The sequence below is a fragment of the Strix aluco genome, chromosome 8 (genome assembly GCF_031877795.1).
Source record: "Strix aluco isolate bStrAlu1 chromosome 8, bStrAlu1.hap1, whole genome shotgun sequence".
NCBI lineage: Eukaryota > Metazoa > Chordata > Aves > Strigiformes > Strigidae > Strix > Strix aluco.
In genome coordinates, this window is record NC_133938.1 from 13,072,428 (window position 1) to 13,087,190 (window position 14,763).

Consider the following 14,763-nt stretch of genomic DNA (forward strand, 5'->3'; position numbering starts at 1 on the left):
CACTTGGTAATTTATATGCTGTCAGGGTCAGTCTGGGCTGCTGCTCTGAACTGAATTCACACCTTATATGGCAGCATTTCCTGGGCCTGGCGGAGCAGCGCCCAGCTCCTTCCTCTGCTCCTCCTCGCTCCAGGGCAGTAGGACCAGTATGGGGCCAAAGGAAGACAATGCAATGCCATCACCTTCTAGTAATGCCTAGAGGACTTTCAAGGGGTGTGTAATGCACAGCTGCTGGGGCTGGGTATGTGCTAAGGAGAGAGGGAAGACAGCCTCTGCTGTTATGCAGGAGTGAAGAAAATACACCAGCTTTCAGGCATGTAAAGCCTTCCTTCCAGGGTCAGGAACCACTGGAAGCCTTAATCTGCTGTGGGGCCACAGGGCCAGTCTGTGCTAACTCCCAGCATCATGCAGGGGAGTGGGGCAGGGCTCCTACAATAGCAGCACGGCTCTGGTGAAGAGCCTAATCTTGCATTAACCCTTCCCCATTACATCCAGCTGCTGTCCTCTGAGGTGCTTCTGAAGAGGAAGGAGAGCTTCTGTTTCCTCCTTGGATCTCCCCTGTTCTTCCCTGGGTGGCCAAAGGGGGATGCACCAACAGCACTACTGGGGAGGTGCTGGGCTCAGCTGCTGCAAGCTGGTTTTTGAGACTGTGCCCCCCATATCAGCAATAGGTGGGGGGCTGCTCCAGCAGGGGAGGGTGCATGCTGGCTGGCCTTCCCACAGCACATGGTGGTGCCAGCACTGCCCACCTTTGAAGGCTCCAGCTGGCTTAAAGCTCAGGAGGCAGAGCGGGAGCCTGGCACCAGGTACAGCGTGGTACTGTGCTGAGAGGAAGGTGAAAACAGTTAATAATAATCCACCCTCAGCTAATCACAGGCTGATGAGAGGCACAGGCTTTGTCAAGCTGCTTTGCACAGGCCAAGGTGCTAATCAGCTGCATGGTGTCCCCAGCAGCCCCTGGCTGTGCTGGTGCAGCTGAAGGACAGGCTCGATGGGTCTGGTGCAGCCCCACAACCCCAGACACCACGGCTCCAACATGCAGAGCAGCATGGCCACTGGGGCCACAGCTCTCTTGCTCACATAAAGGCTCAAATATGCTCCCTCCAACTTGCACCAGCATAACTGAACCTGGAAAAAATGCATTTTTCCAAGTGCTGGAGAGTCAAGCTCTACCAAATGTCAGCTTCCCTACCCCGAGCCTCAGCTTGGCACCAGGGCTTCCCCTCAGGGGGGAGGGTGGACAGAGATCAGGGCTGCTGTATGATGGACATACAGAAGAATGTATGACTGAGGGCTGTACACTGGGTTGATGGTGCTTTGGGTGGCTCTTGCATGATGGCCAAGCTGGCTGTGCAATGTAAACTAACCTTTTGTTTTGCATCAGGCTTTATGCCCTTGCCAGCCGCTTTCTGGCCTTAGGGGTGACTATAGCTGTTGCTGTATGGTTCCAGCTTATGCGCCCCCCCCCCCTTTTTTTTTCCAATAGCATTTGGCTCCTAAATGTAGTACTAAACCCCTGTAAAAGTAGCTATTCTACCATAGGAGCAGGCAGCATTGGCTGCAGCACAGAGGCTGCATGTAGCAGAACAAGGCTAACTGCTGTGTGCAGGTGACACTACAGCCCTGACTGCCCAGAACAAGTCCCCAGGCTGCTCTGGCACAGGTGGTCACTACTGGTGGTTGCCCACAGAGGCCCAGCAAGGCCCACCTGGCCAAGAGACAGGACACAGCAGAAGCTGGGGACACAGACATACTGTGCTTTCAGTTGAGCCTTACTCCTCCCCACCACAGCTGGCACCAAAGCAGGCAAGAGCTGGGCAGAGGGCCCTGCCTTAGGCAGGGGCCAGTTTGGAGCTGGTTCACTGCTCTGGGGAAGCTGAGGCAAGTCGGGTACTTCTTCCTAACCCCACTGCTGGGCTGGAGCCCTGCAAAATATCAGTTTTGATTAGGGATGGAGGGCTAGGAAGTTACCCTGGCTCCAGCTTCCCTCTGTGGTGGAGCTGCTGTGCCTGTGGTCAGGAACAGATACAGAAGTGCAGCCATAGCACAGCTGCCTCCTTCCCCCAGGACTTCAGGGCTGTGCTAGGCTCAGGCTGCCTGAAACCAGCCCTAAAGAGCAAGAGCTCCACCACTTGTCCAGATCCCAAACCTCAGGGAGGAAGAGCCTGGTTCTGTGAGCCACAGCCTTTTCTTCTACCAGACTCCATAAAAAAAAAATCAAATTAAAGCAGTTTATTAACTTTTAAAATACTGTACAGTGTGTAAACTAAGTTTCCCCCTCCCCACAATAGCCATGTGCACTTATCGGATGCCCTGGTGAATAATGCTGCTTTTGGCACTGTTTGCCTTCTCTTTCTCCTTCTTCTTTATGGGGTCCAACTCAAAACAGCGCCAGAGCCGCAGTGTTTCATCAGCAGCTGCTGAGGCCACTGTTGCACCATCAGGGCTCATAGTCAGGTTCAAGACCCTGGCAGTGTGACCTGGAGAGGAGGAGGAGGTGTTCAGTCAGGGCTGGGCTGATCACCACCTGCCCTGGTCCCTCTGGCTCTACCACAATGGTCACATTTACTCCTGTATGCCCCATGAGCCCCACCAGCTTGCACAGCTGTCCCCACACCATGCTGCAGCAGCACAGATTTGCACCCTGGGCATGCATTTGGAGCAACAGTGTTTCTGCAGCACGCCCTAGGAGTGCCTCCCTCTAGCAGCATACCCCCAGACACCACTCTGCAGCCGTGACACTTCAGACTAGACCACCAGCATGCTCAAACCCAGGGTTATATCTGCACTCAGCTTCTAGCAGCCCACCTGTCCTCCCTCCCTCTGGCAAAGGCCTCAGCCTACCTCGCAGCTCAGTGACCTTGGCCATCGTCGGATACTTCCATATAACCAACTGATTTTGTGCAAAGCCATGGCCTGAAATGAACTCCTTGTAGTTTGTTGACCACAGGATAGAACAGACCTAGGAAGAGGCAGTAATGCAGGTAAGACAAGCTGCTTGTGCTGATGTTTACCATCCAGAGATGAGCGTGGTCCCCTCCTTTCCTCTGGGACTCGGGACCCAGCAGCTCTATAGGTGTCCTACCAGAAGGTGTTTATCTCCATGCTGATGTTCATGTCTCACCTGGGAATGGGCATCAACAATACTGAGGCAGGTGCCAGAACACACATTCCAGATGCGGATGTGTCTGTCACTAGTCCCGCCTCCAGTGGCTAAAACATTTGACTGCCAGGGACACCATGCCACGGCCTGAAAGAAGAGGGTTAATTTTAAGACATGCAAGAGACAACCTGTGCCCAGCCAGCGCTGCATGTCTGCCTTGCACGCAGATACATGCCTACAGTAGCCCTGCACTCACCTTGACAGCACCCTGGTGCTGAGTGAAGGTCTGTAGAGGAGCAAAGTGTCCGCTGTCCCCCTGGGTGCATGGCCAGATGTTCACCAGGTTGTCATTGCCACCACTGGCCAGGTAGCGGCCGTCTAGAGACCACTTGAGTCCACACACCTCCTGCGTGTGGCCAGCAAGTGTGGCCACATGATGCTCAGCCACTCTGACATCGTGGTGGTGGATGTGGCCAGTCCGTGCCCCGCTGCAGAGAGAAGGCTTGCAGGGTCAGGCTGGCACATATTTTCACCAAAATCCATTCTTGTACAAGAATGGGTTTCAACCAGTGTTACCAGCATCACTGGCCTGATGGCATGCCACAGATGCTCTTCACAACTTCAGCACAAAGGGCAAGAGAGAAGAGCAGCCTTCTCCCCGCAGTCCCAACAGAACAGGCTGAGTAAGAATCCCAAGCCAGGACAGAAACTCCTCTCTGCCATCCCTAACCTGCACCACTCAGAGCTAGGACAGGAATCTGCAACAGCCAGACACTGCCCTTCACCCCCCTCCCCACACTGCTTTACCTGGAGAGGATGTAGCTGTTCCAGCTGAGGGACCCCACACGGGAAGAATGGCTGGTCATATTTCGGAGGCGTTTCTGGTGCTGTATGTCCCATAGCTAGAGAGGCAGAGCAGTTAAGTTCTCCAGAGGATGAGGAAACCCAGCCCTGTTGCTTTGCCCGAGGAACCTTGGTGCACAGGCTCTGGCATTCAACCTTTTCAGTATGGGAGCAGAGATAACTTGTATCTCATGCCTAGGGAGCAGAAGGTAACTCCAGGTGTCAGAAAACCCCCAAACCAAAAAAAACTCTGCCTTGTGTGCTGCAGTTGGACACTGGCTGGGGACATGCCCACCCACCAGTCAGGACAAGTCAGGGTGCACTGCACCCTTCTTGTGCTAGCCAAGCCTTTGTCTCAAGGCCCCACGGCTCCAGCAATCCCTAGATGACACGTCTAGTTTTACTCCTGCACTCACCTGGACCTCAGCATTACTTGTGCCAACAGCAAGGTAGTTTCCTTCTTTAATCCATGACACAGAGGAAACATAGTCATCTGGATGCTCCATCTGCAGCAGCTGGATGATCTCCCCAGAGGCGTGATTCCACAGATAGACAGAGTTGTCCAGAGCCACTGCCAGGAAGTTCTGAGAGCTCCAGTCAATGAGATTCAGATCTACAATTTGGAAGAGCAGTGCAGGTCACACCGTGGTTACCTGGCGAGCTCTGCCCTTCACCAGTGCTGATGGCAGCTCTTCCACCTGCACAGGTGTGCATGCACAAGCACACAGGTGGGTAAGGGGCAGCCTTCTGGGTGTCACCATGCCCAGTTAGGGCAGTCAGGGAGCCCTGATCCAAGTTGCCTACACAGCACTCTGGACCACTGTTCCTGTAAGTCCACACAGGGACACTCCAGAAGTGGTCTGTAAGATACTGAAACAGCCTGGTTGTTACACTGCCCTAGGAACTGCACCCCAGCACAGAATGATCTCAGTGCCCAGCACTCAATATTGCAGCCTACTTACAATAGTCGTTGCGGATCTCTGGTGCATCCAGGATCCGGTCTGGCATTGAGGGAATGTATCTGCCATTCTTCCTGCTGGATCCAGGTGTCACTTTCTGACTGTAGAGCACTTTCAGGTTATTCTGATAGCCTGTGTGCAGAGGAACAGACTTGTTAACCTCAGTTACTGTTTCCTCCCAGCTGAGTGAAAATGAATCTGTGAGAGAAGAGATATATTGAGAAGAGCCCAGCGTTGCAGCCCCACTGGCAGTGTGGCCTGCTGAACCAGGGTGAACTCTGGTTCCTAATTCACAGGAACAAATTTAAACTGACAAGCACTTGGTTTTCTGTATCCCATTATGTTTAGTGACAGTTAAGCTCCAAAGTGCAGAGCAGAGAGTTGGAAGCTTTTGCAGACCTCAGGAAGGTTTGCAACCAGCAGTACAAGTGAGCAACTGACAGTCATTTCAACTTTTATAATTAAATTCACTGTAATCATGACGCAGGCCCTCAAGCTCAGGAACCCCAAGGAGGGAGACTCCAGTGCGCACAGGAGCTCCGAGAAGCCTGCTGATGTCTCCCATGTCCACACACAGGACCTCTATGTTGCTGTTCCCCTGCCCAGAGTCAACTTCTGCAGGCCCTGTACCATACCTTCTGGAGCATTCTGTGGCTTTCCAGTGAGGCGGAGGATCTTTGCCTCTTCTATGTCAAAGCCGTTCAGATTCACTGCCCAGGCTTTCTGTTGCTCCTACAGAGACAAACCACCCTCAGCGAGATGCATTTGAAACAAAGCCCACACTGCACTTAAAACTGCAGCTGGCAAAGGACACACCTACGCCCCCTTCTAGAATCAGGAGGTGTACAGCTGTGCTGGGGGAGTCAGCTACAGACAGGCAGGTCAAAGTATTTTTTCCTCAGAGATTGACACACTGTCCTGCTCACATTTTCATACAGAAGAGTGGCAAGTTCAGTGTCTCATTGCCAGTGGGGAAAGCCACAGCCACAAGGGACCAAATGCTTCATAAACAGATTTCAGAACACTCTGTACACATTCCAGAATAGTTCCCCGTGTAGACATTGTCCTAGAATAGCTACCACCAGCAGTTTCACTGTGCACAGGCTCACAGCTTTGTGTCTCTGTAGCCTCTTATGTTTTAAAGTCTCATTAGCCCAAAGTTGAATTCTGCTACCAGAAGTGGCACATGCTAGAGTGAGTGGAAGCAGATATGTAATGCTCTATGTTCTTCCCTCTGCCTAGGGAAACAACCCTACAGAGCAGCTATGCTCAGGCTGTTCTATCTGCAGCTTTACAGCTTCCACCTCATCCCAGACTCCTGAAGCCTGCACTGGAAGCAGTGATGGCTCGGGCTGTCAGCCCCAGGTGCCCACTTGATAGAACTTAGTTTGCTTCTCTGGAAAAGGCCAGGAAGATTTAGCTGTTTGGCAGTGATCATTGTAGTAATCATAACTCAGCAACATGCTCACCTTCCTGGTAGGTGACTCCTCAGCAGGGTCATTCTCTTTGGTTAGGAGGAAATTGGCCATCTCCATCTGCATAGTGCTACGGTTGGGAATGTAGCGATCGCCCCCAGCCTTTGTTGGGGTGCTCTGGATTTTGGATCCAGATTTACCTGCATTCACATGCATAAATATTGTCTTACAGCTATTAAACAGTCTGTATTAGAGCTTTCAAGAGACAGCAAACCTCACACTCTTCCACATCACACCTACCAGACAAGGTTCAGACAAGCAGGACTCAGAGCTCATGTCATGCAATCACAACTAACTTATATTTTTGCCACCCCAACCCCCCTATAATTGCACTAAAGTCTGGTTAGGGACTGCCAGAAGACAAACCGTTGGGTCTAGTGCCACAATTCCCGAGTTCACACATAAGGGGAAGATGCAAAAATACTGTTACAGCATGTAAAGCTGTCAGCAGACAGTCCTACCCACGCTTGTCCCAACACACGGCTGTGCCAGCAAGGCTCAGCCGGGGCATCAGCAGTTCACCCAGCCCCAGTGCACAGGGCTCCGCCCCCCTCATGCTGGGGAGAAGGTGGGCGACTTCCAGGAGCCAGGCAGGGTAGCCCACCGCCTTCCGCCCGACCAGCAAGCCGGCTCGGGCAGCCTGGTATGGAGCCCCGAGCCCCGGAGCCCCAGGCAAGGGGCCCGAGCGACGCTCCCCCACCCAACCTGTTGCCGCTGGTCGCCGCCGCTCACCGGGTGTCCTGGACGGCGTCTTGCTGAAGCTGTGGGAGCGATTGACGGGCTTCATGGGCGACAGGCCGGCGGCGGGGCTGGGCCCGGGGGCGCCGCTTTCCTTGGCCTTGCGCTGCCACCGCGCGGGCGGCGCGTTGGGGATCGGTGTGTCCAGCTTCAGCAGCCCGTGCAGGTCCGCCTCGAACACGAACTGCGCCATGGCGCTGCGGGCGAGCGGCGTCAGCCGGGGCCCCACGCAGGGACGCCGGACGGGCTGCAGCCCGACCCCGCCGGGCGTCCCCCCTCGCCGCTCCTCAGGGCCCTCTCCACCCCAGGGCACCCGCCCCTCCCCCGGGCCGCTCCACCACAACCTTCCCCCCCCCCCCCCCGCCCGCCGAGGCCGCGCCTCAGGGCTCCCTTCGCCACCAGGGTCTCTCCCGCCGCCCGGTTCACCTCAGGACGCACCCCCCCCCCCCCCCGCCTCCCCGGGCTCCCCCCGGCGCCCCGCCGCAGGGTCCCGGCCCTCCCCGCCCTCCGCGGCACCGCCACCCCTCACCTCCACTCTGCGGCCGAAGCTCCCGCCGCCCCCCTCAGAGGCAGCATTTAAACCCCGCGCGGCCGCTCCTCCCATTGGCTGCTTCAAACCCAAACGCCGCGCGCTGCCATGGCGACCACTGCGCGTCGCGCCGCGATTGGCTGATCCGCGGGGCGGGGCGGGGCTTTCTACCGGGCGCAGCGGGCGCCGGTAATGCGGGGAGGGGTCGGGGGTAGGAAGAACACCGGGGAGGGAGAGCAGCCCCGCCCCGCCCCGCCCCGCCCCGCCCCGCTCCGCCCCGCTCCCCTGCGAGCCCAGGGGGCCGGGGCGCCACAAAGGAGAGAGGAGGCCGGGTGGTTGCCCGTCTAGTTTATATCGGGGCGGGGGACGCGGCTCAGGGCGGCCCGCGCAGCTCCCAGCCGCTCATGAGCAGGTAGGACTGGTTGGCGATGTCGGTGCTGGGCAGCCGGCCGGCAGTCTGCGCTGGCGGCGACGCGCCCGCCTCCCGCCGCGGGCCGGGCAGCACCTCCAGCAGGCAGGGCAGGACGGCCTCCTCCGGCGGCTGCTTGTAGAAGGCGCTGGCCTGGGGGGGGGAGACACAGAGGGGGCGCGGTGGGGGCTGCCCTTCGAGCTGCCCCCGGGGGGCGCTCAGCCGCGCTGGGCCCTGCCCTGGCCCCTCACCTGGCCGTGCTTGCTGCTTTCGTGGAGGAAGCTGCCCAGTGCGCGGTGTAGGTCGGGGACGGGGGGCCAGAGCTTCTGCTTCACGTTGCTGGGTGCGAGGAAGGGGGTGTTGAAAGCACACCCCAGTCCTGGGGTGCCCTGACGCCCCCTCGCAGGGCGCCCAGGCCTGGTGCTGGACCCCCCTCGCCTGCCCCAGGCCCAGCCCTTACCTGTAGAGGGAGGGGAAGGTGCACCGCAGCCCCAGGAGCACTCCCGTGAAGAGTAACGGCACCACCGTAACGCTCGGGATGATCCAGCCTACATCGGTGGGGGAACGCTGGGACTGCGCCCTCCCCAGACCCCCCACCACTGTCACCCTTTGCCCGGCGCTCCCCATCCCATTTCCAGTACTCTCGGTCTCCCGCCCCCGGCTGTGTGGCACCTCTGGCCACAGCCTCTGGTCCTGCCCTGTCCCTTACCCGCATCCGCCATGGCATCAACTGCGACAGGTTTGGACCAGGCGCTCCAGCTGCCCTGGTACCACGGCCCACTGGGCTGGGCCCGCACCTGGGCATGGTAGCGGGCGCCTGGCCGTAGGTCCAGGACTTCTTTCTTGGCTGCCCGCGGGACCTGCAGGACCTGCGGGGCAGAGCTGAGCTGGAGATGATGGCTGCTGCGGGGCGGCGAAGGGCAGCGCTGGGGTGTGGGGCTGTCCTGCCTGACCCCATGTGGGACATGTGCTGGCAGTGGAGGTGGGCAGGGCCGCTCAGGGGACAGCCCTGGCCGTGCCTTACCTTCCAGTCATGGCTGTTCTCCACGGCATAGCGGACCTGGTAGTCCAACTGCTCAGCCAGTGCCTCCAGGGGTGGCAGCCACTGCAGGCTCAGCCGGCCCTGTGACACTGTTGCCTGCACTAGCTGTGGGGCGTCTGTGAGCACTGTTGGGCACGGGGACATGTCACCGCCACAGAATGGGACATAGGACGCTGCGTCCCCCATCAGCCAGGCATGGGCAAGGGCACAGGCCACTGTGGTGCTGGGACTCACCAGCCTGGTGCAGCCAGAAGGGCTCCTTGAAGAAGCTGAGCGTGAGAGATGCATGGGGCTGGGTGATGTTCACCAGGACAGAGATGGCACTGCCAGCCCTGGGCTGGAAGGTGCAGGCGTGGGTACCCTGTGCCCCCACGCTCTCCTCACAAAGCTGCCATGTGTCTTCCCTGTGTGAGGAGTGGGGAGCCAGTCAGACCCACCATGGCAGCCCCACTCCCCTTGCCTGCTGCCAGCCCTGCTCTGGGGCCACCCTGTCCCCACAGCCAGCGCTGCCTTGCTCCTCTTGCACTTGCCCAGGAAGGCCAGTGCTGCCCATAGTCAGTGGGCCAAGTGGTGGTGGTGAGGGTTGAGGTTGATGATGGCAGGTCAGGGCACAGGGCCTGGTGGCACAGTGTGGGATGTGGGGCACTGAGCAGGTCCCTGGGATGTGCCACCCCTCTGCCTGAGTGCCGTGCCCCCACCATGCCCCTCACCTTGTGCTGGCCCCGCTTGGAGACAGACGGTAGAAGAGCTGGTGGGAGCTGCGGGGCTCTGTGGGGTCCCAGCTCCACTCACAGCGCACGTGCAGCAGGTCAGGGGTGCTGCAGCGCAGCCCGATGTCTCCTGGGCAGGCGAGATCCAGGGCAGGGACGGGGCTGCTTCCCCCTGGCTCCCCAAAACCTGGGTGCTGCACCTCACCTACCCCAGGACCCCAGTCCCTTGCAGCCCCAGGCATGGGTGCCGCCCCGCTGTGCCTGCCAGCACCCCAGTGGGGGGGATCGCCGCTCACCAGAGGAGTGGGGTGTCTCTGCAGCCACTGCCTGTGACCAGGGCCCCCAGACGCCATCCATGGAGGTGCCATCGGGCTTGCTGCGCACCTGGATGTGGTACCTCATCCCTGGGCACAGGTCCCGGAGGATCACCCAGGTGTTGGCCTGGACCAGCCCCTGCAGGAGAGGGGCCAGGCTGAGGAACGGCTGTGGCCCCCAAATCCCCCTGCCTGTCCTTGGCCCCTCTGTGTACCTGCCCCGCTCCCGGGGAGGCTGCGGCTGCCCTGGCCGTGGGTGCATGGTTACTGACTGCTGGGTGGATGGAGGGATCCCCAGGGCGCTGCCTGCTGGGGTCCAACGCAGTGCTGCAGGGCATCTCTGGGGAGCTGGCAGGGCACCACTGTACCTCGTAGAGGAAGAAGTTCAGGTAGTCGTCAAGCGGTGGCTGCCACGACACGCAGAGCTGCCCTGCAGCCCCAGCCCAGCGGGCTGTGATGTTCACTGGCGGGGCAATGAGACCTGTGGGGAACGTGCCGGGGTGTTTGCCCTCCTGTGACAGCCCCCATCTGGGCACCCCCTGGTCCTGCTGGGAGACAGCCGGCAGTCCCCCCAGGGCTGGCTCCATGCCCGGTGTGCAGGGCACAGGGTGCTGCCAGCCCCCACGGCAGGCAGAAGGGCAGGGGATCCAGTTCTGGGGACTGTCCTGGTGTCACAGGGGTATTGCCCGGTGGGAGGGACTCACCCACCGCGTCCACGCTGAGCTCCCGCCAGTACTTGGTCTGGTTGGTGGTGGCATCCAGGACACGGAGGTGGAGCTGGGTGAAGAGCCGCACGTCCTGGCTGGGGAAGACGCAGACGTGCCGCATCCCGCCAGCCCCATGGTGCCATGTGGACACTGTGCACGCTGTGGGCATGTCCCTGAGGAATGGAGAGCAGGGTCTTGCAGCACCCCGTGCCTCCTGCCTGGGGCCAGGCTGGAGGAGAGGGGACCTGGGGCATGACACCAAGACCTCAGTGTCATCAGCTCCTTCCCTGTGCCCCCATCCACTGCAGGGCACCATCCCCATGGGACTGAGGGACAGCCGAGGTCCCAGCCCTGCCGCAGGGTGTGTGGTAGCTGCCATGTAGCTCCCATGGGCTCTCCACCATCCCTCCTTCCAGCTGGGAGCCACTGGGATGGCACAGAGGGCTGTGGCACCCTGACCCTGCTGTTCTCTGTGCAGGCAAGGGGGAGGCTGGGCTGTGTCCCCACCACCTCCTACCTGCTGTACCAGTAGTAGAAGTGGCACATCCCGCTTGCTGCCTCCTCCTCTTTCTCCTCATCCCAGAAGCAGGTGAGATCCTCAAAGGAGCGTGAGAAGCAGAGGATGTCCTCGGTCACCCCTGCCAGCAGCGCAGCATCTGGGAGGAGTGTGGGCATGGAGGAACCCGTGGGCACAAACCTGTCCCCACCTCACCTGTGTCCCCCCACCCCGTGCCTGCTGGCCAGCTCGCCCCTAAGGCCAGTCTGTGCAGGCACCTGGGGCAGCGTGGGCATGGCTGTGGGCACAGCTGTGGGCACGGCTGTGACACGGGTGCCTTCCACAAGTTTGGCACGCGGGGGGCACATGGCATGCATGCTGGCTGCTGGCTTGCACCGGGGTCCTGGCTGGCAGCAGGGATCCCGCCGGCTGGCCCTCCCCCCCCCCCCCCCCCCCCCCCTGCACGCGGGGTCCTTCAGGACAAACAAACATCCCAAAATAGCCCTGCGGTCGGAGGGGGGCTCAGGGACCGTCGATCGGGGGGAAGCACCCCTGCCCTGCTCACGCCGGAAGGTGCGCGGAAGTGAGATAAGGAGGAGCAGCGTCCCGGGGAGAGGGAAAGGGCCTCGGGGCTGGCATGGGGGCGTCTGGTCCTGAGCAGGAGGGGATGCTCAAACCCCAGCCTGGGGATTGCTTGGGGGGCTGTGGATTTCTCTGCCCCACTCAGCAAGCTTCCCTCTTCCCTGTCATTGCAGGGATGAACTGGAGTGTCACACCCTGCAGGATCTCCATCCCAAGCAGCGGTGGCTTTGCCGGCACATGGGTGCCTGTCCCTGTTGTCAGGGAAAAGGGGACAGCCCCAAGATGCAGATGTGTGAAGCACAGGGGTGGCCTTGCTGCCCCCCAGAATTGCTCCAGCACTCCCTTCTCCCCCACTGCCTCTGCCCTGGGACCTGCTCCAGGCCCCCTCCTCCTCTTCCTCCTGAGATGTGCTCCCTTCCCCAGGGGCTTCCCCCAGCTGCAGGAACCCACAAGAAACCCACTGCCAGTGCCTGGCCCCGCTCCATGTGCTGAGTGCATCCATTCTCTGCTACACACCCTCTATGCTGACAGTTGAGACCACCCTGGGTGAAGAATAAGGGACAGTCCTCAAATGTCCTTGCCACATTCTCAGTGTCCCTCTGCTCTCCCTGTCCCTTCCCTTGCCCTGACCCCCCAGCCCTGTTCCTCCTTTACCAGCCCTGTGTTGCCTTCCTCCCCCAGCCAACATCCCCTCCCCGCAGACCACAGCCTCCCCACCTGCTCTTCCCTTTTTGCACCCCACTGTCCCCACCCTCATGCTGGCTCCCAGTGCCAGGGTGGCCAAGTCCTAGCAGCCCGGTGGCACAGGGACCCATGACACCAGTGGGAGGCCACACCAGTCCTGTGGGCTACCAGAGCATCTTTGCTGGGCACAGGCTATTTCCTAGGAAGAGCGGCCACCCAGCTCTGCAGCCCACATCAGCCACGCCCGGGCAGCACGCTGCCGAGCTGGTGGTGGGCTCGGGGCATGGCAATGTCGTAGAAGCTGCGGGCAGAGGGAGGATGAGCCCAGCCCCAACCTTCCTCCCACTGCCCCTACACTGGCGACTCAGAACGTGTGCCTGAGCCTGCTGTAGTCAGAGACCTGGGGTGGGGCTGGAGAGCAGAGCAGGAGATCGACAGGATTTTGTTCAGTTAATGGTTTTTATGGTGCTGTAGAAAGTGTTAAAAAGTCTAAGGAGGGGCTTAAAGGAAGTGTGAACAGGCCTGAAATGGGAGAAAGCCTTGAAGTGGTTCTGCCAGGTGCAGTGAACCAGGCTGGGGCCAGCTACCAGCTGAGCTGAGGATGCTCAGCGGGGCAGTAAGATCACTGCAAGGCTGGCACAGAAGCGTTGGGATCAGTCTGGCAGTGCCGCTGTGTCACCCGCGGTGCAGAGCCGTGCTGTCAGACATTAACTTGAATTTTGCTCAGACCCTCATCACCATAACTCCAAGAACTTTTGATGAGCAGGGAGCCCCTTCTGCTACCTGCATGGGACTGGGAGCCCCAGATTGCCACCCCAAAGGGGCACTGGGGGCTGCCAGGTCCTGCCTGCAGAGACCAGGGATGTCCCTTTGCTCTGGGCACCCCAGGGTGTCCCACGGGTGAGAAGGGTGCTCCATGGCCCATCCTGAACACCACCCGCACACCCGCCTGGGATGTTCCCCAACCCTGCAGATTTCGGCTGCCTTGGGGTGCTCGCTGCCCATGCCCAGTGTGCCAGCTCCTCTCTGGCCCATTCTTTGTGGGAGAAAATGGCCCCAAGGTCCTACCTTGGGATGTCACTGGCTCGGGGGCTGATGGTGGGCTGTGGAGGCTGAGCAGGACGGCAGGGAGCAGGGAGAGGAGCCAGTCCCAGCGCAGGCAGGCTGCCATCCTGCAACCCGTGTGCCAGGGCTACGCGTGCCTCGGCCCTTCCGAGCGTCCTGGGAGCTGCTGCGGCTCCTCCGGGCGGTACCTTTATCTGGGAAGTGGCGGCTGTGCAGCTCAGGAAGCCTGGCTGGAGGCTCCCCCCACCCCATCGCCGGCACTTCCCCGTGCCCGAAACCACCGTTCTGCGGCCCCTCCGCCACCAGCCGCAGTGCCAAGTGAGGCTGCTCCTATCAGATAGGCGGCACGTCCTGCCCTTGTGGCTACGGGCACACCGGGAGGCTGGGGTAGGAAGAAAAACAACCCCTGAGAAACCAGGGAGGCCCCTGTGTGGGGCAGGGCAAGGCAGGGCAGGGCAGGCTGTTGGGGGCTGCAGGCATGTGGGAGCATGGGACATGAGGCAGCTGCTCCGGCTCCATCCTGCCCTGGGCCACCTGGCACTGGTGTGCACTGGGTCTGCCCTGCATGGCCCAGCAGCACCATCCCCATGGCTGTGCCAGGAGCAGACCTGCAGGCACAGGGGCATCAGCAGGGCCCACACAGATGCTAGCGGTGTTGGTGCAGGAGCAGGACCACCATGGTGGGGTCCTGCAGACATGCTCAATCTCATGCCAATCCACTACCACCGCTCAGCGCAGGCAGCCAGAGGGATGTCCCACCCTGCTGGGGTGCAGCACCATGGCACAGCCCAGGGAGCACCAGTCGGGGCATGAGGAGCCACTCGCACACGCATCCCCACTGTGTCAAGGGCGAGTTGGCTTCTCCTTGCCCTGCAGCTGGAGACAGCACCAGGGGCGCTGAGGGGAGGCGGGAACAGCCAGAACCAATTTGTCACAGTCAAATTTTGTCAAACCAGTCCCACTTCCTTCTCCATCTGGCTACTGGGCTTTGCCTCAGGGAGGCAAAAAGCAGAAAGCCCTTGGTTTGAGCAGGGCTGATGACGATGACTCAGATGCCATTCCCAGCCAGCAGCAGAGGAGGTACACAGGCGGTGGCACACATCAGGC

General features: G+C 60.1%; 2 protein-coding genes across 14 annotated transcripts; both read right to left on the reverse strand.

The window, feature by feature from the left end:
* Window positions 1–2,217: 2,217 nt before the first annotated feature.
* CDC20 (cell division cycle 20) lies at window positions 2,218–7,854 on the reverse strand. The gene is made up of 11 exons (XM_074832249.1): window positions 7,648–7,854; window positions 7,113–7,315; window positions 6,375–6,520; window positions 5,541–5,637; window positions 4,909–5,037; window positions 4,363–4,559; window positions 3,911–4,005; window positions 3,360–3,591; window positions 3,125–3,250; window positions 2,845–2,962; window positions 2,218–2,480 (listed from the first exon to the last, which is right to left on the reverse strand). Exons 1-11 carry the CDS (start codon window positions 7,692–7,694, stop codon window positions 2,302–2,304), a joined length of 1,569 nt encoding a protein of 522 aa, XP_074688350.1. The 5' UTR covers window positions 7,695–7,854; the 3' UTR covers window positions 2,218–2,301.
* Window positions 7,855–7,980: 126 nt separating this feature from the next.
* MPL (MPL proto-oncogene, thrombopoietin receptor) lies at window positions 7,981–14,737 on the reverse strand. 13 transcript variants are annotated; one of them, XM_074832261.1, is made up of 12 exons: window positions 13,660–13,900; window positions 11,347–11,485; window positions 10,827–11,002; window positions 10,338–10,603; window positions 10,105–10,261; window positions 9,809–9,938; window positions 9,333–9,502; window positions 9,081–9,223; window positions 8,766–8,925; window positions 8,517–8,604; window positions 8,308–8,395; window positions 7,981–8,209 (listed from the first exon to the last, which is right to left on the reverse strand). In XM_074832261.1, exons 1-12 carry the CDS (start codon window positions 13,760–13,762, stop codon window positions 8,021–8,023), a joined length of 1,809 nt encoding a protein of 602 aa, XP_074688362.1. In that variant the 5' UTR covers window positions 13,763–13,900; the 3' UTR covers window positions 7,981–8,020. The 13 variants fall into 13 exon arrangements, 11 of the variants coding, with proteins under 11 accessions (XP_074688362.1, XP_074688367.1, XP_074688357.1 ...); XM_074832266.1 differs by having other exon boundaries at window positions 8,517–8,655; window positions 8,739–8,925; XM_074832256.1 differs by lacking the exon at window positions 11,347–11,485 and having other exon boundaries at window positions 10,338–10,484; window positions 10,831–11,002; window positions 13,660–14,737.
* Window positions 14,738–14,763: the final 26 nt, after the last annotated feature.